Source organism: Pelophylax lessonae (assembly GCF_965119305.1).
Source record: "Pelophylax lessonae genome assembly, chromosome: 10".
NCBI classification, from domain to species: domain Eukaryota; kingdom Metazoa; phylum Chordata; class Amphibia; order Anura; family Ranidae; genus Pelophylax; species Pelophylax lessonae.
The window spans coordinates 203,382,512-203,405,105 of NC_138777.1; the positions used below are offsets into that span (position 1 = coordinate 203,382,512).

Below are 22,594 nucleotides of genomic sequence, written 5' to 3' on the forward strand. Positions count from 1 at the left end.
CACATTCAATCTATGTGACAGTGAAACATAAATGTGTATCTGTTCCAAATTAAAATTGTGAAACAAAGTTTCTTCTGTAAAATCATCGGAATATATGAAAGTAACGAAAGTATAAAGTAGAAGTTAGTCCAGTCCCATGTGTGAAATAAAGATACCACAACCAGTGGCACGGAGTAGCCGCGCTCGTAACTTTCACACGGTCTGCACTGCAGGCGGCCGTGTATGTCACTTTCATGAATGTCCCATAACTCTGTGATGGATGTGAGTGCAATATTTTAGAAATAAATGTCATTGTTTTAAAGAGAATGCACTATTAGCTCCTTTTTCCTTTGCATACGACTTTACCCTCTACCACAGGGGTCTTTAACCACTTAAGCCCCGGAGGATTTGGCTGCTCAAAGACCATGGGGCTATTTTGCTATTCGGCACTGCGTGAATTTAACGGACAATTGCACGGTCGTGCGACGCTGTACCTAAATAAAATTGATGTCCTTTTTTCCCCCACAAACAGAGCTTTCTTTTGGTGGTATTTGATCACCTGTGCGATTTTTACTTTTTGCGCTATTGACAAAAAAAGAGCAACAATTTTGAAAAAATAATATTTTTCACATTTTTTTATATGAAATTCCAAAAAAAAATGCAAAAATCAAAATTTTTTAACATTTTAGGCCGATTTGTTTTCTGCTACATATTTTTGGTGAAAAAAATTGCAATTAGCGTATTTTGATTTGATTGCGCAAAAGTTATTACGTTTACTAACTACGGGAAAGATTTATGTCATTTTTATTGTTTTTTTTTTTTTAACTAGTAATGGCGGCCATGTGCGATTTTTTTTTTTTTTTTTGTGGGACTGTGACATTGCGGCAGACAGATCGGACCCTTGACTGACATTTTTGACACTTTTGGGGGTACCAGTGACATTACTACAGTAATCAGTGCTATAAATATGCACTGTTACTGTAAAAATGACACTGGCAGGGAAGGGGTTAACTTTATTGGTGATCAGTGGGTTAAATGTATCCCTAGGGGCGTGATTCTAACTGTGGGGGGGCGTGGCTTGTGATGTAACCACAGAGACATACGATCCTACTTAGCAGGATCGTACAGTCTCTGCAGTTACATCAGGGAGAATGACAGGCGGCTTTGTTTACATCAGCCACCTGCCTTTCTTCCTCTCTAGCGGGAGATTGCGAGTGGCCGGCGGACATCTGAGCCACCGGTCACCCGCGCAGGGATGTTAGTGAACGAGCGGGGGGCTGGAGCGTGCCTCTGGCGGCGCGCGCTCGCCCCCTAGAGGCTCGTGGGCGAGCGACGTAGCCCTACGTCGCTTTGCCCAGTAGGGGCTGACTGCCACAGCAAATAGTCGTGCGGCGGTCGGCAAGGGGTTAAACTATGGCCCTTCAGTTGTTCGGGAACTACAATTCCCATCATGGCTGATCATGTCTGTGAATGTCACAGTTTTACAATGCCTCATGGGATGTGTAGTTCCTGAACAACTGGAAGGCCGTAGTTTGAGGATCCCTGCTCTATGGAGTGTACCTGTTGCCCTGCATATACACCTTTGTGCTGGTTCCTTGATACACATTGGAGCTTCATCCTGAGCCTAAGGCCCCTTTCACACATGCGGTCCATTCAACGGATGGATGAAAAACGGACATCAATGCATCTCTATGTAAAAACAGATGACAACGGATGATCATCCGTTAACATCTGTTTTCATCCGCTTCTGTCAATGTCCGTTTTATGGAACGGATAAATGCCCTATTTTTCAACTGTCAAAAAAACAGATCGGACGAAAAACGGGCAAACGGTCCGTTTTTTTTTATCCGTTTCTGCATTGGTAGTGGATGTAAAAAAAACGGATGAAAAAATTGATGAAAAACTGATACATTTTGACGTGACTGAACTGATGAATTGAACGGACGGAATGTGTGAAAGGGGCTTTAGGGCTCTTTCACACGGTCCGCCTCCGTAGGCGGATCCGTGTTGCTCAGCGGGGATCGATCCGCGATCCCCCCTGAGCCGGCGGATGACAGCTCCGTCTCCGCTTGCAGAGCGGAGAGGGAGGTGTCTCAGCCCCCGCTGCCCTCTATGGGGGATCGGATAAGAGCGGACCGCCTGTCTGCTCTTATCCGATCCGATTACTGAACGGATGGAAAAATAGGGTTTCCATCCGTCCAGATTTCACGGACAGGATTGGATACGGATGGCAGCGGGTGTCAGCGGAGGTGTCTCCGCTGACACCCGCTGCCCCATAGAGCTGCATGGAGGATCCGATCAGATCCGCCTAAAAAACTGACAGGCGGATCTGATCGGATCGCCCGTGTGAAAGAGCCCTTACGAGGTGGGTTTTATATCATGCTGCCTGTCTGCAGCCTTTATGGTAAGCGGCCATTATCTTACTAACACCTGGGTGGATTAGTGAACACCTGGAGGAGTTTTCATTTCAGCACGGTTCACGTTGTGCCACTGGTTGTGGTATCTTTTTTTCACACATGAGACTGAACTAACTTCTACTTTATACTTTCGTTACTTTCAAATCTTCTGATGATTTTACAGAGGATAGTTTGTTTCACAATTTTAATTTGAAACAGATACACATTTATGTTTCACTGTCACATAGATTGGATGTGTTTTTCTACAGATTTTCATTTCTACTTGTGTTCACTTATTTTTTCACATGCTAAATAGTACACAAGTAGAGGTCGGGGCAGGTGGTGTACAGGTTGAGTAGTACACAAGTAGAGGTCGGGGCAGGTGGTGTACAGGTTGAGTAGTACACAAGTAGAGGTCGGGGTAGGTGGTGTTCAGGTTAAGTAGTACACAAGTAGAGGTCGGGGCAGGTGGTGTTCAGGTTAAGTAGTACACAAGTAGAGGTCGGGGCAGGTGGTGTTCAGGTTAAGTAGTACACAAGTAGAGGTCGGAGCAGGTGGTGTTCAGGTTAAGTAGTACACAAGTAGAGGTCGAGGCAGGTGGTCAGGTTGAGTAGTACACAAGTAGAGGTCGAGGCAGGTGGTCAGGTTGAGTAGTACACAAGTAGAGGTCGAGGCAGGTGGTCAGGTTGAGTAGTAAACAAGTAGAGGTCGGGGTAGGTGGTCAGGTTGAGTAGTACACAAGTAGAGGTCGGGGTAGGTGGTGTTCAGGTTGAGTAGTACACAAGTAGAGGTCGGGTCAGGTGGTGTTCAGGTTGAGTAGTACACAAGTAGAGGTCGGGTCAGGTGGTGTTCAGGTTGAGTAGTACACAAGTAGAGGTCGGAGCAGGTGGTGTTCAGGTTGAGTAGTACACAAGTAGAGGTCGGGGTAGGTGGTGTTCAGGTTGAGTAGTACACAAGTAGAGGTCGGGTCAGGTGGTGTTCAGGTTAAGTAGTACACAAGTAGAGGTCGGGTCAGGTGGTGTTCAGGTTGAGTAGTACACAAGTAGAGGTCGGGGTAGGTGGTCAGGTTGAGTAGTACACAAGTAGAGGTCGGGGTAGGTGGTGTTCAGGTTGAGTAGTACACAAGTAGAGGTCGGGGTCGGTGGTGTTCAGGTTGAGTAGTACACAAGTAGAGGTCGGGTCAGGTGGTGTTCAGGTTAAGTAGTACACAAGTAGAGGTCGGGTCAGGTGGTGTTCAGGTTGAGTAGTACACAAGTAGAGGTCGGAGCAGGTGGTGTTCAGGTTGAGTAGTACACAAGTAGAGGTCGGGGTAGGTGGTCAGGTTGAGTAGTACACAAGTAGAGGTCGGGTCAGGTGGTGTTCAGGTTAAGTAGTTCACAAGTAGAGGTCGGGGGTAGGTGGTGGTCAGGTTGAGTAGTACACAAGTAGAGGTCGGGGCAGGTGATGTTCATGTTGAGTTGTATTCAAGTAGAGGTCAGGATGGGGTGTTTTTCTGTGACCAATATACGAGTCTTGATTTTCAGGGTGAACTGCAATTTGATTGGCCAGCAGTGCTTCTTTCTTCATCAGATTTGTGGCTCCCCCTGCTGTCCATGCTTTGAATGTAGGACACTCTGTTTAGGGCTAGTGATGGGGGTAATTCATATTACAGGAAATATCCCAAAATCTGAGCGTCAGGTCAGCTCTAATCCCCCCCGACAGATGTAATCTGCTTGCTAAGGACGGATTATTGTTCCTGTACCGCCAACCGCATCAACTGTGGATTTCAGGACACGCTTATCACTGCCCCCTCTATGTCCCCGGACTCAGAGATTATAAATACATATATTATATATAGTACATCTCACATCCATGTACTCAATAAATATATATATATATATATGTTGTGTGTGTGTATATGTATATATATATATATATATATATATATATATATATATATAGTGAGAGAGAAAGAGAGAGCGAGAGAGAGAGAGAAGTGTATATACTAGGGCTGTGCATCTTCACTTACCTCACGATTCGATGCGATTACAATTATTAGGGTCGCGATACGATTCGATTCCGCTATGCATCACGATGCATCACGATTACTATGGGGACCCTTTTCTAAAGGGGGATCTATGGGGACCCTTCTCTAAAGGGGGATCTATGGGGACCCTGCTCTAAAGGAGATCTATGGGGAGCCTGGGCCTGTCCTAAAGGGGATCCAGGGGAACTGAGCTCTAAAGGGGGATCTATGGGGACCCTGCTCTAAAGGGGGATCTATGGAATAGATCCCCTTTAGTGCAGGGTCGCCATAGATCCCCCTTTAGAGCAGGCCAGCATCCCCAGAGATCCCCCTTTAGTAGAGCAGGTCCCCTCATAGATCCCCCTTTAGAGCAGGCCACATCAGGTTAGAAGAGTTACCTGATGCTAGTTGTAGTACCGTAGGCCCTGGTAAGGAGGAATGCTGGACTCTGTAGTCCCCCTAGTTGTAGTATAACAGGCTCTGGTAAGGAGGAATGCTTGGCTCTGTACAGAGCTACAGAGCCCAGCATTACTCCTTACCAGGGCCTGTTATACTACAACTAGGGGGACTACAGAGCCCAGCATTCCTCCTTACCAGGGCCTACTGTACTACAACTAGGGGCACTTAAGAGCCCAGCATTCCTCCTTACCAGGGCCTTTTATACAACAACTAGGGGGACTACAGAGTCTGTAGTAGTCCCCCTAGTTGTAGTATAACAGGCCCTGGTAAGGAGGAATGCTGGGCTCTGTAGTGCCCCTAGTTGTATTATAGCAGGACCTGGTAAGGAGGAATGCTGGGCCCTGTAGTGCCCCGACTTACCAGGAAGCAGAGCTGCAGCCATTTGTGGATGAAGTAGCGGTAGGTGTATGGAGTAGGGCTCGGACAGGTCCTGGGTGATGAGCCTCATGTCGGGAATTTGGAGCTCGGACTGGTGCAGTGCACGGTACAGGCGGAAAGCAGGGCCTCCTCGCTCCCCTGCGGTCAACTCAGGCTGTCTGCCGAGAACCGCACCGCTACCAGAAGTGTACCGAGCTGGGAAGGCCGCGATTTCGGGCGGCCGGGCTGTCAGAGCGGGCGGTCGGGCAGCAGCGTGCTAAGTGGGCGTGCCGTGTGTATCCCGGGGCCAGAGAGAGCACTGATAGCTCCGCTCTCCTCCTCTCCTCTCCCGCGCCGCGAGGAGGAGCTCCGTATCCCACAAGCCCGGCCAGCGCCGCCATGTCACTTCTGTCCCCGCCCCCGGAAGTGACGTCATTAGGTAATCGATTATTCAACCACCCTGAATCGATGCAGAATCGCGAAGGGTCGCATCGCGATGCATCGATTCGGCGATTATATTCAGCAGCCCTAGTGTGTCCCTAGGGGCGTGATTCTAACTGTGATTGGCTGTGGCTTGAGGTGTAGGAACAGTGATCAACGGTCCTACATAGTTGAACCGTATGATCACTATTCCTACACAGGGGAGAATGACAGGCGGCTTTGTTTACATTAGCCTCCTGCCTTTCTCCCTCTCCACTGACGATCGCGAGTGACCGGCAGACGATCGGGTCCGCCGGTCACACGCGCGGGGGAGTCCGTGACCGCGCGAGCGCGCCTCCGGCGGCGCACGCTCGCTCGCTCCTGAGACCCTCAAAGGCTAGCGACGTAGTACTGCGTCGTTTTGCCTGTGAGGGGGCTAACCACCGCAGTAAATAGTCGTGCGGCCGTCGGCAAGCAGTTAAATGTAATCATATTGCTACACTTAGAGGCGCCTCTCTTCTCTTTTATACCCTGTAGCTCCTGCTGGATTTTGCATCAAATCCCCTTGTGGAGGCGCCATTTGTGAATGGATATGGTTACACAACCTATCACATTGCTATAATCTTTTTTTATGAATTATAAACTGAAGGACTTATGAATAAATGGTGGTGGAACGAATCATCTGAGTTTCCATTATTTCTTATGGGGAAATTTGCTTTGATATACGAGTGCTTTGGATTACAAGCATGTTTCCGGAATTAATTATGCTCGCAATCCAAGGTTTTACCATATAGAGAGAGATCTGTATTATACAGTTTATACAGAACACTAGGGATGGGTCCAGGATGACAGGTACAGTGGGTACGGAAAGTATTCAGACCCCCTTAAATTTTTCACTCTTTGTTATATTGCAGCCATTTGCTAAAATCATTTAGGTTCATTCTTCTTCCTCATGAATGTACACATAGCACCCCATACTGACAGAAAAACACAGAATTGTTGACATTGTTGCAGATTTATTAAAAAAGAAAAACTGAAATATCACATGGTCCTAAGTATTCAGACCCTTTGCTCAGTATTTAGTAGAAGCCCCCTTTTGATCTAATACAGCTAGGAGTCTTTTTGGGAAAGATGCAACAAGTCTTTCACACCTGGATTTGGGGATCCTCTGGCATTCCTCCTTGCAGATCCTCTCCAGTTCTGTCAGGTTGGATGGTAAACGTTGGTGGACAGCCATTTTTAGGTCTCTCCAGAGATGCTCAATTGGGTTTAAGTCAGGGCTCTGGCTGGGCCATTCAAGAACAGTCACGGAGTTGTTGTGAAGCCACTCCTTCGTTATTTTAGCTGTGTGCTTAGGGTCATTGTCTTGTTGGAAGGTAAACCTTCGGCCCAGTCTGAGGTCCAAAGCACTCTGGAGAAGGTTTTTGTCCAGGATATCCCTGTACTTGGCCGCATTCATCTTTCCCTCGATTGCAACCAGTCGTCCTGTCCCTGCAGCTGAAAAACACCCCCACAGCATGATGCTGCCACCACCATGCTTCACTGTTGGGACTGTATTGGACAGGTGATGAGCAGTGCCTGGTTTTCTCCACACATATCGCTTAGAATTAAGGCCAAAAAGTTCTATTTTGGTCTCATCAGACCAGAGAATCTTATTTCTCACCATCTTGGAGTCCTTCAGGTGTTTTTTAGCAAACTCCATGCGGGCTTTCATGTGTCTTACACTGAGGAGAGGCTTCCGTCGGGCCACTCTGCCATAAAGCCCCGACTGGTGGAGGGCTGCAGTGATGGTTGACTTTCTACAACTTTCTCCCATCTCCTGACTGCATCTCTGGAGCTCAGCCACAGTGATCTTTGGGTTCTTCTTTACCTCTCTCACCAAGGCTCTTCTCCCCCGATAGCTCAGTTTGGCCGGACGACCAGCTCTAGGAAGGGTTCTGGTCGTCCCAAACGTCTTCCATTTGAGGATTATGGAGGCCACTGTGCTCTTAGGAACCTTAAGTGCAGCAGAAATCTTTTTGTAACCTTGACCAGATCTGTGCCTTGCCACAATTCTGTCTCTGAGCTCTTCAGGCAGTTCCTTTGACCTCATGATTCTCATTTGCTCTGACATGCATTGTGATCTGGAAGGTCTTATATAGACAGGTGTGTGGCTTTCCTAATCAAGTCCAATCAGTATAATCAAACACAGCTGGACTCAAATGAAGGTGTAGAACCATCTCAAGGATGATCAGAAGAAATGGAAAGCACCTGAGTTAAATATATGAGTGTCACAGCAAAGGGTCTGAATACTTAGGACCATGTGATATTTCAGTTTTTCTTTTTTAATAAATCTGCAACAATGTCAACAATTCTGTGTTTTTCTGTCAGTATGGGGTGCTATGTGTACATTCATGAGGAAGAAGAATGAACCTAAATGATTTTAGCAAATGGCTGCAATATAACAAAGAGTGAAAAATTTAAGGGGGTCTGAATACTTTCCGTACCCACTGTATATATATTCTCACTATTTGTGTTGTGTTCCCTTTACCGGGGAGGGTTGGAAGCTGATGTACTCAGGGGTTCTCACCCAAGCAGAGTAGGGGTAACGGGGTACTCCTGTAAGAGAGAGGTTCAGTATTCTCCAGATTGCTAAGTTCTTATTAGGGACCCAGAATTTCAAAGGTTCAAATAGTTGTGGGTGGGAAGAACTGAACTTGCACGACTTCAAACCCGCCCTCAGTGTGAACGAGGGCTTAAGGTGAACCAAGTGTTAGACTTTGCACACTTTCTGTTTTGATGCACCTGGGATAGATTCAGCTGATTTAAACAGATAGTTCAATTGGGTTTTATGACATTTTCAAGTTGTGTCCACATACAGTTCATCCGGAAAGTATTCACAGCGCTTCATGTTTTCCACTTTTTGTTAAATTACAGCCTTATTCCAAAATGCATTAAATTCATTTCTTCAAAATTTTACAAACAATACCCCATAATGACAACGTGATAGAAGTTTGTTTGAAATATTTGCAAATTTATTAAAATTGAAATGAATACATAAGTATTTACAGTCTTTGCTCAATACTTTGTTAAGGCACCTTTTTGAGTATGATGCTGCATGCGTGGCACACCTATTTTTGTGAAGTTTCTCCCATTCTTCTTTCCAGGACCTCTCAAGCTCCATCAAGTTTGATGGGGAGTGTCGGTGCACAGCCATTTTCAGATCTCTCCAGAGATGTTCAATCGGATTCAAGTCTAGGCTCTGACTGGGCCACTCAAGGACATTCACACAGTTGTCTCGTAGCTATTCCTTTGTTATCTTGGGTGTGTGCTTGCTTAGGGTCATTGTCCTGTTGGAAGATGAACCTTTGCCCCAGTCTGAGGTCCAGAGCGCTCTAGAGCAGGTTTTCAACAAGGACGTCTCTGTACATTGATGCATTCATCTTTCCCTCGATCCTGACTAGTCTCCCAGTTCCTGTCGCTGAAAAACATCCCCACAGTATGATGCTGTCACCACATTGCTTCACTGTTGGGATGGTATTGGACAAGGCGCTTGCCATTCAGGCCAAAGAGTTCAATCTTTGTTTCATCAGACCAGAGAATTTTGTTCCTCATGGTCTGAGAATCCTTTAGGTGCCTTTTTAGAAAACTCCAGGCAGGCTGTCATGTGCCTTTTACTGAGGAGTGGCTTACATTTGATCATACAGGCCTGATTGATGGAGTGCTGCAGAGATGGTTGTTCTTCTGGAAAGTTCTCCTCTCTCCACAGAGAAATGCTGGAGCTCTGTCACAGTGACCATCAGGTTCTTGGTCACCTCCCTGACTAAGGCCCTTCTCCCCCCATCACTCAGTTTGGCCGGGCGGCCCGCTCTAGGAAGAGTCCTGATGGTTCCAAACTTCTTCCATTTACGGATGATGGAGGCCACTGTGCTCATTGGGACTTTCAATGCTGCATACATTTTTATGTACCCTTTCCCAGATCTGAGCCTCGATACAATCATGTCTCGGAGGTGTACAGACAATTCCTTGGACTTTGTGGTTTGGTTTGTGCTCTGACATGCACTGTTACCTGTGGGACCTTATACAGACAGGTGTGTGCCTTTCCAAATCATGTCCAAACAACTTAATTTGCTACAGGTGGACTCCAATCAAGTTGTAGAAAAATCTAAAGCAGGGGTCTTCAGACTATGGCCCTCAGTTCTTCAGGAACTTCAATTCCCATCATGCCGAGTCATGTCTGTGAATGTCAGAGTTTTACAATGCCTCATGGGATGTGTAGTTCTGCAACAGCTGGAGGACCGTAGTTTGGGAATCCCTGATCTAAAGGATGATCAGTGGAAACAGGATGCTCCTGAGATCTGTTTTGAGTCATGGCAAAGACTGTAAATACTTATGTACATGTGATTTTTTTATTTTTAATACATCTGCAAAAAAATAAAACAAACTTCTTTCACATTGTCATTGTATTGTTTGTAGAAATTTGGGGAAAATAATTAATTTAATCCATTTTGGAATAAGGCTGTAACATAACAAAATGTGAAAAAAGTGAAGCGCTGTAAATACTTTCCGGATTCACTGTATATGGACACAGCCAGTATGCCAGCATTTATTTTTATTCCTTTATTTATATGGCACTAACATAGTCCAGAGCACATAAAATATCCACATCATTCCTTAAAGTCAAAAGAGCTAACACTTTAATTTGTGCCCCATATACACACAGAAAAAGAGGGCTTCTAATATCTTTAGATTGCGGAATCTGGAAGAAACCCACCCACACATGGGTAGAACATACAGACTCCATGCAGATGTGTAGGGCAGGCACACTAAGCACTCATATGTGGCCCCGTGTGTAGTACCTATGGGCTCCTGAGGGAGGCTTATTAAGGTCAATAATTCTGGGATCATCGTGGATAGAAGAACAGTCTCTTGGAGGGATGCCAGCTTTCCATATTCCCTCCAGTCCCATGCTGCCATTTATTATAGCATTGCCTCAAGTCATATTTTTGTCAACTCTGCGGGTAAAATGCAAGTGGCAGCTCCAGGTATCAGCTTTCCCCTGTATATCTCTGATATGGCTTACTATTTGTTTTCCGAGTGACTGATCTCTGGAGGTGAGCCTCGAAGGAACTATCAAGAGTCATCCCTATATTCTCCATAGAGAGCTATGACTGCATCCCAGATCTCATTCCACAATATCACCTTCCGCAGCCCATCGCATCTCACCTGTGCACATTATCTCCCTTCCAATCCCTCCATAGTGGGGGGCTTGCAGGCTTTACAAATATTTCATCTGTTTGTAGGTCCCCAGCACCTTACTGAGCATTGTTTCTCTGCACCAGAAGAGCTTACACTCTAATGATCCCCCACATTCTCACACTATTATTATTATACAATAATAAAGCTTTGACATATACCGCAGTGTTGTACAGAGGATACTGAGCCAGTCACTTCAGTCACTGCACCAGAAGAGCTTACACTTTAATACCCCCCACAGTCACACACTATGAATATTATACAATTATTAAGCTTTGACATATACCGCAGTGCTGTACAGAGGATACTGAGCCACTCACTTCTGTCACTGCACCAGAAGAGCTTACACTTTAATACCCCCCACAGTCACACACTATTAATATTATACAATTATTAAGCTTTGACATATACCGCAGTGCTGTACAGAGGATACTGAGCCATTCACTTCAGTCACTGCACCAGAAGAGCTTACACTTTAATACCCCCCACAGTCACACACTATGAATATTATACATTTATATAGCTCTGACATACATCGCAGTGCTGTAAAGAAGTCAGTCACAAGTGCACCAGAGCAGCTTACATTCTAATGTCGCTCACAGTCACACACTATTATTATTATTGGATTTCAGTTTTTGGTATGGACTGGTTTGGCACTGGTTTATGTCCCTATGACGGAGTAATAGGGGAGATGAGATACATTTGGGGGTTGTCTGTTGGGGACAGGGATTGTTTATATACCGACTGCCGCATCATCACCTCTCTCCCCAGTGAATGCTTTAATTGTGTTTGTATCTTACAGATGAACTGAATGTACCAGTTGGCAGCCATGCCAAGCAGCAAACTCCAGGGGCCCCTGAGCTCCCTGCAGGAGATGCCCAGCGGATTCAGCAGCAAAGTCCTGGCACCGCGCAACCCCAAACTGAGCAGACGTGAAGAGGCCGCTGTGATGGTAATAGCTGCAGCATAAATTGGGTCGGCATTTTATCCGCAGTGGGGAGATTTAGGCGGACAGATGTTGGTGACTGAAACCTGGGATTATCTGGGCACCGACAAATGAAGGGAGACAGCTGTTCATACAAAGTGCCCGCTTCTTAGAGAATCGGCGGCATGCCAGGGATTGCGCTGCCACTCTGCGTCCAAACGTGCACTGTGAGGAAGAAATCCAGTTTTGTAACAATAAATAAATAAAACAGAAGTGCTCCATGAGCCAATCTGTAATGGAGTGGGCTTCCCTTTCAACTGACACCAACTCTGATTTTCTTATACCCTCAGGCAGTCCTGTCGCTCCTTCAAGACCATAACATTGGGGTAGCGTAGGGGTGCTTAGAGCACCAGGGTGGCAAATGATGTGATGATCCATATTCTTGGTGTGTCACGAGTCAGTAGGGAGCTAAAAGTAGTTTGATAAATAAAGATACAACATACACTGTAATCACTGTGTGTCACATATATCTTCATTGACAGCTGACCCCCTCTGCGTTCCTGCGGGAAATATCACTGAGTACCGAGCAGAGATTGGCCAACACTCGAGAGATGCATCTGCCGAAGATCATAGAACTGCTGGATATGAGTGAGACCACCCATCAGAAGGTGTGATATCTGCTAGAGCTCCGCACATGAGCTTCCTGACCAATCACAAGCTTGCATGTGGCGTTTATTGTGAATTGTATTAATACACACATATATATATATATATATATATATATATAATATATATATATATAAAATCCAAATAAATGTAATCATAATAACAACTAAGAAACAATAGTTGAGTCTGTGAAGGTCACTAGAATTCTCATCACCAAGGGGAGCTAAATTTACAACAATACAAGTTACAGATAGTATTTCAAAGGATCATCCACAGTGTATAAACCTCTAATACCAGTATAATGGCATGACCTTGCCTCTGAACGAGTTCCTTTGTGCCTGGGGAGGCCCCGGATATCAGGAGCAGCCTGGGGAGGCCCCGGATATCAGGAGCAGCCTGGGGAGGCCCCGGATATCAGGAGCAGCCTGGGGAGGCCCCGGATATCAGGAGCGGCCTGGGAAGGCCCTGGATATCAGGAGCAGCCTTGGGAGGCCCCGGATATCAGGAGCAGCCTGGGAAGGCCTCGGATATCAGGAGCAGCCTGGGGAGGCCCCGGATATCAGGAGCAGCCTGGGGAGGCCCCGGATATCAGGAGCAGCCTGGGAAGGCCCTGGATATCAGGAGCAGCCTGGGGAGGCCTCGGATATCAGTAGCAGCCTGGGGAGGCCTCGGATATCAGGAGCAGCCTGGGGAGGCCCGGATATCAGGAGCAGCCTGGAGAGGCCCCGGATATCAGGAGCAGCCTGGGGAGGCCCCATATATCAGGAGCAGCCTGGGGAGGCCCCATATATCAGGAGCAGCCTGGGGAGGTCCCATATATCAGGAGCAGCCTGGGGAGGTCCCATATATCAGGAGCAGCCTGGGGAGGCCCCCGGATATCAGGAGCAGCCTGGGGAGGCCCCGGATATCAGGAGCAGCCTGGGGAGGCCCTGGATATCAGGAGCAGCCTGGGAAGGCCTCGGATATCAGGAGCAGCCTGGGGAGGCCCCGGATATCAGGAGCAGCCTGGGGAGGGCCGGATATCAGGAGCAGCCTGGGGAGGCCCCGGATATCAGGAGCAGCCTGGGGAGGCCACGGATATCAGGAGCAGCCTAGGGAGTCCACCGGATATCAGGAGCAGCCTGGGGAGGCCCCGGATATCAGGAGCAGCCTGGGATGGCCCAGGATATCAGGAGCAGCCTGGGAAGGCCCCGGATATCAGGAGCAGCCTGGGAAGGCCCCGGATATCAGGAGCAGCCTGGGAAGGCCCCGGATATCAGGAGCAGCCTGGGAAGGCCCCAGATATCAGGAGCAGCCTGGGAAGGCCCCGGATATCAGGAGCAGCCTGGGAAGGCCCCCGGATATCAGGAGCAGCCTGGGGAGGCCTTGGATATCAGGAGCAGCCTGGGGAGGTCCCAGATATCAGGAGCAGCCTGGGGAGGCCCCAGATATTAGGAGCAGCCTGGGGAGGCCCCGGATATCGGGCCCAGCTCTTCGCCTGATAAGGCTCTGGATCTCAGGCCCTGCCTGGGAAGACCCCATACTCCAGACCCAGCTCTGTTTCTGGGGAGGCCCTCCCATCTCGGGTCTAGCTCTATGTCTGGGGAGGCCCCAGATTTCAGGCCCAGCCTGGGGAGGCCCCAAATCTCAGGCTCAGCTCTGTGCCTGGGAGGCCTGAATCCCAAGCCCATCTCTGTGCCTGGGGAGGCCTCGGATTTGAGACCCAGCTTAGTACCTAGGGAGGCCCCAGATCTCAGGCTCACCTCTGTGCATGGGGAGACCCTAGATTAAGGTGACCAGATTTTTAAAATGAAATCCAGGGACATGTTTTTTTATTGGCAAATGATAAACTATTTTATAAGCATATTTTCCTCAAATTATATATGCAGTGTATGTGGTATATGTTTATGGAATGTTTGTATGATATCTACGTTATTTCTCAGATTTCGTCCATGATATAAAAAAAAAAAAAAAAGATGCTTCTTAGAATTTTTTGGGCTATGGCTACTAAATGTTAAGAAGATAGGATAAAAAAAAAAACTTTTCAATGCATTTTTTATTTTATTCTTACCTTAGAATTATGGTTCAACAATAACAAAATAAATTAACAATTCAGAAAGGTAAAAGACTGCATTGTAACCACATGATACCTTTAAACATAAATAATCCAATATTAATAGATAACTGTTATAAGACTTCAAATGTTTATTATGGGAAGAAATAGGTGTGGTGTTCACACGTGCTCCCCCTTTTTCACAACACTCACTAGAAATTCTCCCCTTGGTAGGGGCAAACCAGCATTCACATGTGGCTGTACACAACCTCCAGGTTTATTCTAGTCCTCCAGCAGGTTTGTATACCTCCAGATCCCTCACATGCAGAGATATAAGAGGGGAGGCAATGATGGGCACTGGAAGGCAGCAATGATGGGCGGCAATGATGAGCATTGATAGGCGGCAATGATGGGCACTGATAGGTGGCACTGACAGGTATTTCCGATACGGAAGGGGGGGAGCACTGATATAAGGGGACTGTGAGGTAATGGGGGTCTCTAAGCGTGGTGCTGCTGATCTAATGGTTAATCAACCATTAGATCAGCAGTCAGTACCCCCTCATGGAGACCCCCATTAGCTCGCAGTCCCCTTATATCAGTGACCCCCCACCCTTTCCTAGGACACCTCCAGAAATCAAAGAGACCCCCCCTTATATCAGCGCCCCCTGCCCTCTTTAACACATCCAGGTTGCCTTACAAGCGGGACCCGGAAGCTACTGCTGAAAAGGAGGGAAGTGTGAGAGCCGAGCTTGGAAGGGGGGGGGGGGGCGGAACTGGGAGATGGAGCCATTCTAGGGCTATTTACCTCCCACTATGCAGTGTGAATGGCAGAAAAAGCATGTTATTGGTTGCTAGGGCAGCAACCAATGACTGCAAAGGAGATCATCTAGGCGGCAGTGGTGGTGGGTGGGGAGAGAGGCATCAGGCGGGGGAGGCAGAGAGGCACAGCCCCAGGACATATTTACTGGATAGATGGTACTGGAAGTATGTTGTGTCCAGGTCACAGATAGACAGAGACCTGAGCACAAGTGTCTAAACCTGGACTGTCCAGGGCAATACACGACAGGTGGCAAACCTACACAGGGACAGAACTGGGGACAGTGTCCTCAGTCCGGGGACTGTCTCCAGAAACCAGGGAAGTCTGGTCACCCTACCCTAGATGTTAGGCCCAGCTTTGTGAGCTTTGGGAGGTCCCAGATCTCAGGCCAAGCTCTGTACTTGGGGAGGCCCTAGATATTAGGCCCAACTTTGTGCCTTCGGAAGGCCCCAGATCTCAGGTCCAGCTTTACACCTGTGGAGGCCCTAGGTATCAGTCCCAGACTGTATGGAGGCCTCTAATTGTGACTAAGCCCCAACCTCTCTACCCTAACCCATTGTGGGTGTGTTCCCGCTGTGTTCCTAAGTGAGAGTGCCACATCCCAGTATGAAGAGTATGTTTTTGGAAAAATCCCCTATGGGGTGGGACTTTTAAGGTCACTCAAGATAAATGATATAGATATAAAGAAAATACTTAATGATGATTTTATTAATATATGCAAAAAAGAAATAGAAAATTGACATACAACATTATATCATTAAAAATGGACAGAACTGGTGTGTATATAAAAGATGAACATATGGATTCAACCGACTATTTCAAAGTGGTCCGACGTTTCGAGGTGAAGACCTCTTCTTCAAGGACTGTATTAGAAATAGTATTTATATGGTTGAAAGAGATATGAACACCAATATTGTTTTGTCCTTTAAATAAAAGCATGGATTTTTGGTCGCACCCACAGAAACTGATGGTAGTTTATTCTGTGACAAGGAGATTCATTGCAAGCTGGCAGTCAGAGTAGTATTAGTGGACTTATCCCAGAAATGAGGTGTGCACCAAGAGGGCCCAATGCCACAACTGGAGTCCAATAATGGCTCAAGCCAAACAAGCAAAGGCCAATCAGCAAATGCTTAGACAGATATCTCAGTGGCAAACCTCCTCCCAGCAATGGATACGCAGCTGCGTATCCATTGCTGGGAGGAGGTTTGCCACTGAGATATCTGTCTAAGCATTTGCTGATTGGCCTTTGCTTGTTTGGCTTGAGCCATTATTGGACTCCAGTTGTGGCATTGGGCCCTCTTGGTGCACACCTCATTTCTGGGATAAGTCCACTAATACTACTCTGACTGCCAGCTTGCAATGAATCTCCTTGTCACAGAATAAACTACCATCAGTTTCTGTGGGTGCGACCAAAAATCCATGCTTTTATTTAAAGGACAAAACAATATTGGTGTTCATATCTCTTTCAACCATATAAATACTATTTCTAATACAGTCCTTGAAGAAGAGGTCTTCACCTCGAAACGTCGGACCACTTTGAAATAGTCGGTTGAATCCATATGTTCATCTTTTATATACACACCAGTTCTGTCCATTTTTAATGATATAATGTTGTATGTCAATTTTCTATTTCTTTTTTGCATATATTAATAAAATCATCACTAAGTATTTTCTTTATATCTATATCATTTATCTTGAGTGACCTTAAAAGTCCCACCCCATAGGGGATTTTTCCAAAAACATACTCTACCCTAACCCAGGTCATTCAGCTGTCTGTGGCTGGTAGAGGTCATGGCTTTTGGCAGTTGAATGAAAGGGGTTTAGAGATTAGGCAGTTGATGAAGCCTAGCCTAGGTCAGGGTTGGTTAGGCCTCAGTTACACAGTAAAAGTAAATCAGAGGAGCACAAAGGAGGCTTTCCTGACTTATAAAGGTAATAGTGGGCATCTTGTGGTGTCATGCCTTGAAACAGATCTTGTGCTTTGTGCCATATTTATTTTCTTAGCCCACTTCCTCATGCCATCAGGCATTCACCAACCCTTCAAGTATTTTTACATTTGTGAATAAACCTGTCCATAACATCTCTCCAACACAAACTTACTATTGACAGTTTGTTTTTTCTTTTGTTTAGCCTTTCACCTTTTAGCGTGTAAGCCTATGTGGACATTGTCCTCATTCCTAGTGATTGTTTGTGTTATAATGATGGCTTGCCCCTGCAGTTCTCCACAGTAAACTTGGACCAAGCCTTGTTCCAGCCCTTCCCATCAGAGATCGTCTTCCAGAACTATGTGCCATGCGAGACATATGAGGTGCCACTTGTGCTGAGGAACAACGACCAGGTCAGGATAATGATGTTTTATATCTTCCTTCCTTGTATACAGTCTTTTTTTTACAATGGAATACTAAAAGACTACATTTAATAAAGTTGTCCTCCAGAGTGCAGCCCAGTGCAGCCCACCTGGTAAAATACTTGACCTTTCTCTCCAATCCAACAATCTTTGCTCTGTGGTCCTACCCGGCACGACACAGCCTTTACAAGGAAAACATCCCAACTGGGTTCTCTTCCCACTGAACATGCATGCTGCAGCCCCATTTGTTCCTAAAAATACAGTCAGTACCAGGACAGGGTCAACCAACTCCCAGGGAAAGGATCCAGAACTGCGCCCCCCCCCCCCTACACTGTAAATACATGCCATAGAATGGGTGTACCACCCTGCATCCATTCTTTACCCCCTTGTTTCACTGCACCCAGGGCAGCCTCCCCTCCTGCCCACCCTTGTACTGGCCCCCGTATCCAATAAATAGTTGGATGCTTCCATTGGTACAGCTCATCTATAGGAACGAATGAGGGCACAGTGCATTAGTGCAGTAAGACGAGAACCAGGCCAATATGTTTTCCTTGCAAAGGCTGTGAGGTATTGATCATGGAAGCAGGGAGCAAGGTAAGTATTTTACCTGCAGTCAGTGGGGCAAGGGGTTTACTTTAGCGACAACATTTCTAAAAGCACAGTTGTCTTTAATACATGACAGTGGGTTCCTGAAACACTGTGGGTTTTCTAAGGAGAAAATGTATGTTCAGCAGTTTAACAAGTGACCCAATCAGCAGCACATGCTTACCTCCCCTCTGCTCCATTTAGAAAAAGGCCTGGCACTTCCTACTGTGGGGAAGCATGAAATACACTCCATCTTATGTGATGGTGCTGGGGCTTGGTGATTGGCAGTTCAGGCATCCTGTGTAGCTACATGGGAGCCGACAGAAAGTCCTGAGCTCTGTATAAGCTCAGCGACATGACACAGAGGACTAGGTAAAGAAAGGGGAGTATTTTCAGTTGGTGAACCTGACAAAAGACAAATCCACTTTGAATGTCTCTGTCTAAGGAAAACTCTAAGCCATAGGAAGTCAGAGGTCACTGCTCCGCTGTAACCCTTATGTTTGATAGCACGCAACAGTCTCCTGATTGTGCATAACGGTACAAATTAGTAGCCCTGTAGGTAAACAACTACAGGGTCCAATACTATTATGGTCACTTAGGAGCTGGAAGTCAGTATGCGTTGGTAACATGAATTTAGGCAGCTGACCGGGCAGAACTGTCTGGCATCAAAGGGACTTCTCACTATTGACTTTTGGGCTTCAGATATTCTAGGACAGCCTTACCTATTTTTTCTTCCGGTGGAAACAGAGCCTTAGGACCTCATGGAGCACTCACTAAAAATGATATCTGTAACACATTATTATTAGTGAGATCAGTGTCTTATATTGGTGGTCAGAGAAGAAGGGCCCCATACATTTGTGATCAGTGAAAGAAAGCTTCCAGTACATTGGCTACCTGTGGAAGAAGGCCGTTACTTCTGTTGGTGGCCAAAAGGAATAAGGCCTGGTTACACTGGAGGTCAGTGGGAAGAATATATCTTACTTTGGTGGTCATTAGGAAGAATGCTGCATTGGGGATCGGTGGGAATAATGTATCTTACACTGGGATTCAGTGGAAAGAACTTTTGGTTACAATGGTGGTCAGTGGGAAAAATACCCATTAAACTGGGAGTCAATAGGAAGAGTGTCCCTTACATTGGCAGTCAGTGGGAAGAATGCTCTTACATTGATGGTCAGTAGGAAGAATGCTTCCTAGATTGGAGGTCAGTGGGAAGAATGTTCTTACATTGGTGATCAGTGGAAAGAATGTTTTTACATTGGTTATCAGTGGGAAGAATAGCCTTTACATTGGGGGTCAGTGGGAAGAATAGCCTTTACATTGAGGGTCAGTGGGAAGAATAGCCTTTATATTGGGGGTCAGTGGGAAGAATGTATCTTACATTGGTGATCAGTGGGAAGAATAGCCTTTACATTGAGGGTCAGTGGGAAGAATAGCCTTTACATTGAGGGTCAGTGGGAAGAATAGCCTTTATATTGGGGGTCAGTGGGAAGAATGTTCTTACATTGGTGATCAGTGGAAAGAATGTTTTTACATTGGTGATCAATGGGAAGAATAGCCTTTACATTGGGGGTCAGTGGGAAGAATAGCCTTTACATCGGGGTTCAGTGGGAAGAATGTATCTTACATTGGGGGTCAGTGGGAGGAATGTATCTTACATTGGGGGTCGGTGGGAAGAATGTATCTTACATTGGGGGTCAAAGAGAGGAATGGCACTTAAATTGGGGGGTCAGTGGGAAGAGTGACTTTTAAATTAGGGGTCAGTGGCATCTCTTACAGACAGCTGAAAAGATAATTGGTGTCAGTGATTACTTATTTAAGAGTGAGAGCTAGGGCTGGGCGATAAAACGATAACGATATGTATCGCGATAGACACGTGATCGATATCAATAAAAAAATTGTTCGATAAAACGTTCGATATTTTTCCTTAAGCAGTCTCACTCATAGCGCTGCAAGTCGGCTTCTATTCCTCCTGCTTTTTCTCTTTTTTACAGTTGGAAGTTGCCGCCTACTTGCTCGGAGGCTATGATTGGATAGCGGTTAGGTACTGATTGATTTTCATTGGGACTTTGGAGGCGTTTTTCGATTGGTCCTGGATTCATTTCCGGTTCATCCGAGGTACGCTTCCTCTGTCCTTAGCAATGTGCGGTTGGCGCTAGCGGTGGGGGAGGTGATTGGCTGGATCAGATGCCGCTCCTCCCTTTCCGACTCTTGCAGCCATTTAATGGGGTGATCGGCGGTCTTGAACCACGCCCCCTGATGACGTCACGCTTTGACGAAACCGGTAGGGGACCGGTGATCGTCCGCCCTGTGTATACCCTGTAGTGTCCTCCTGTTTTACATCGCAGGAGACCGTGCTGCAGCTACCGCACCATCCATTCAGAGATCCCCGCAGGATTTTACCTGGATGTGGAGGTCACATCTTTTCAACTTATCACCTGAGCTTCTTATTGGACTTTTTCCTCTCCACGGACTCTCCTTCTACTGTTTTTTCAGTACACTCTGATACATTGTGGAAATTCATCTATATATATATATATATCAGTGATTGCCTGTTTTTGTGTTTTCCATCAAGCGCTGCATACTTCTGTTTTCATTTTTTCTTCTTCGTCGGAAGCAAACAGAGGACGCGAAGCAAGTATGGTTGTGTTGACATTTTATTGTCTTAAGAACTGAGGGGATTATGATCAGAGGAAGGTTAAGTTTAAAATAAAAATGTTTAAATGTAACATTTTTCTCCTGGTCCTTATTTTAAATGGGTAATAAAAAATATCAATAATTATCGATATCGACCGATATGAAACACTGATATCGTGATACAGTTTTCAGCCATATCGCCCAGCCCTAGTGAGAGCAGAGGCTCCATTGGTCTGGTTCTGCCAAATGACGCCAGGCCTCGACTCCATTATACAGGTACCACTAGGCTGGAGATCAGTTTGCTACAGTCCAGGAAGGAACCCTGGTTGATAAAGGCTGTTCTAGGACATTCTACCTAAACATGGATTTCAGCAGCGCCATAACAGGACCCCTCTGGGTGTACATCTTGTTTATGAATGGAATAGATAAAAAACGTGTTTAGTATGTGTTATGCCGCCTTCTTGTGTCTTTCATTTGGTTGTTGTTGCAGGTGCCACGGCTGGTAAAAGTTGTTCTGGAGAATTCCCCCTACTTCTCAATCATCAGCCCCAGTGATGTTTGTAACAAAGTGGCCCCAGGCATGCCCTCAACATTCCGGATCCAGTTCACTCCCGAAGAGAACAAGGTGACCAGAGGGAACAGTGATGGGCATATGGGGGGGTCTCACATCACTTTGGACTCATAGATTACATTTTTAGATTAGGTTGTATTTCATCTGACTTATAATGTAACATTATTTCCTGTTTTCTCACACCCCAGGGCACATTCTGCTTCTTTTAACTCTTTTGTAAACAAAATGTCCCAGCACAATCAATAAACACAAGCTGTCCATATCCCCCAATGTTCTCCACATATTATTCACAGAGCCCTAGTCATACAAGGTTTATGGTTCCCCCTGTTGCATCAGGGTCACCTGTTGGTTGTACAGACAACTTTAGGTGTAAATTTCCCTTTAAGAAACTTTGTTTGTGTGTAAGTTTGTTTTATAAAACATGCAGTCACCATGACTCGGCCTTGGGGAGATGCTCCCCTGTCTTAGAAAGTCTGAGAAATTCTGTTGCATCACCTGCACCAATAAACAGCTTTCCCCTAGTGACTTGTCTTCCCTCGGATCAACTGCACACCCGGGACAAATGGCATCTGCTGGGACAGACGGTAACCACAATCCTGTGTTTCACCACCTACACACTACCCACTGAGACTCTGTCCATGAGTGATGATATCATATAAGAGAACACTGACCAAGTTCAGGAGTGATGACATCATATAAGGGAACCTTGACCATGTCCAGGAGTGATGACATCTTATGAAAGGACACTGACCATGTCCAGGAGTGATGACATCATATAAAAGAACACTGACCATGTCCAAGAGTGATGACATCATATAAAAGAACACTGACCATGTCCAAGAGTAATGACATCATATAAAACCAGAATTCCAAAAAAGTTAAATCTACATAAAAACAGAATGCAATGATTTGCAAATCTCACAAATACATATTTTATTCACAATAGAAAATAGAAAACATATCAAATGTTTAAGCTGGAAAAATGTACCAGTTTAAGAAAAAAAAGAGGTAATTTTGAAATTGATGGCAGCAACACATCTCAAAAAAGTTAGTACAGGGCAAAAAAAAGCTGGCAAAGTAGGTGCCACTAACAAGAAAGAGCTGGAAGAACATTTTGCAACTAATTAGGTTAATTGGCAACAAGTCAGTAACATGATTGGGTATAA

General features: G+C 46.0%; 1 protein-coding gene across 1 annotated transcript in view; it reads left to right on the plus strand.

Moving 5' to 3' along the window:
• The first annotated feature begins 11,657 nt into the window (after positions 1-11,657).
• Positions 11,658-22,594, plus strand: part of HYDIN (HYDIN axonemal central pair apparatus protein) — a 140,344-nt gene continuing 129,407 nt past the window's right edge. The window contains exons 1-4 of the mRNA XM_082269560.1: positions 11,658-11,803; positions 12,319-12,444; positions 17,510-17,629; positions 21,348-21,482. Coding sequence (XP_082125686.1) covers positions 11,663-11,803; positions 12,319-12,444; positions 17,510-17,629; positions 21,348-21,482 — 522 coding nt within the window. The 5' untranslated portion in view covers positions 11,658-11,662. The remainder of the gene's footprint in view (positions 11,804-12,318; positions 12,445-17,509; positions 17,630-21,347; positions 21,483-22,594) is intronic.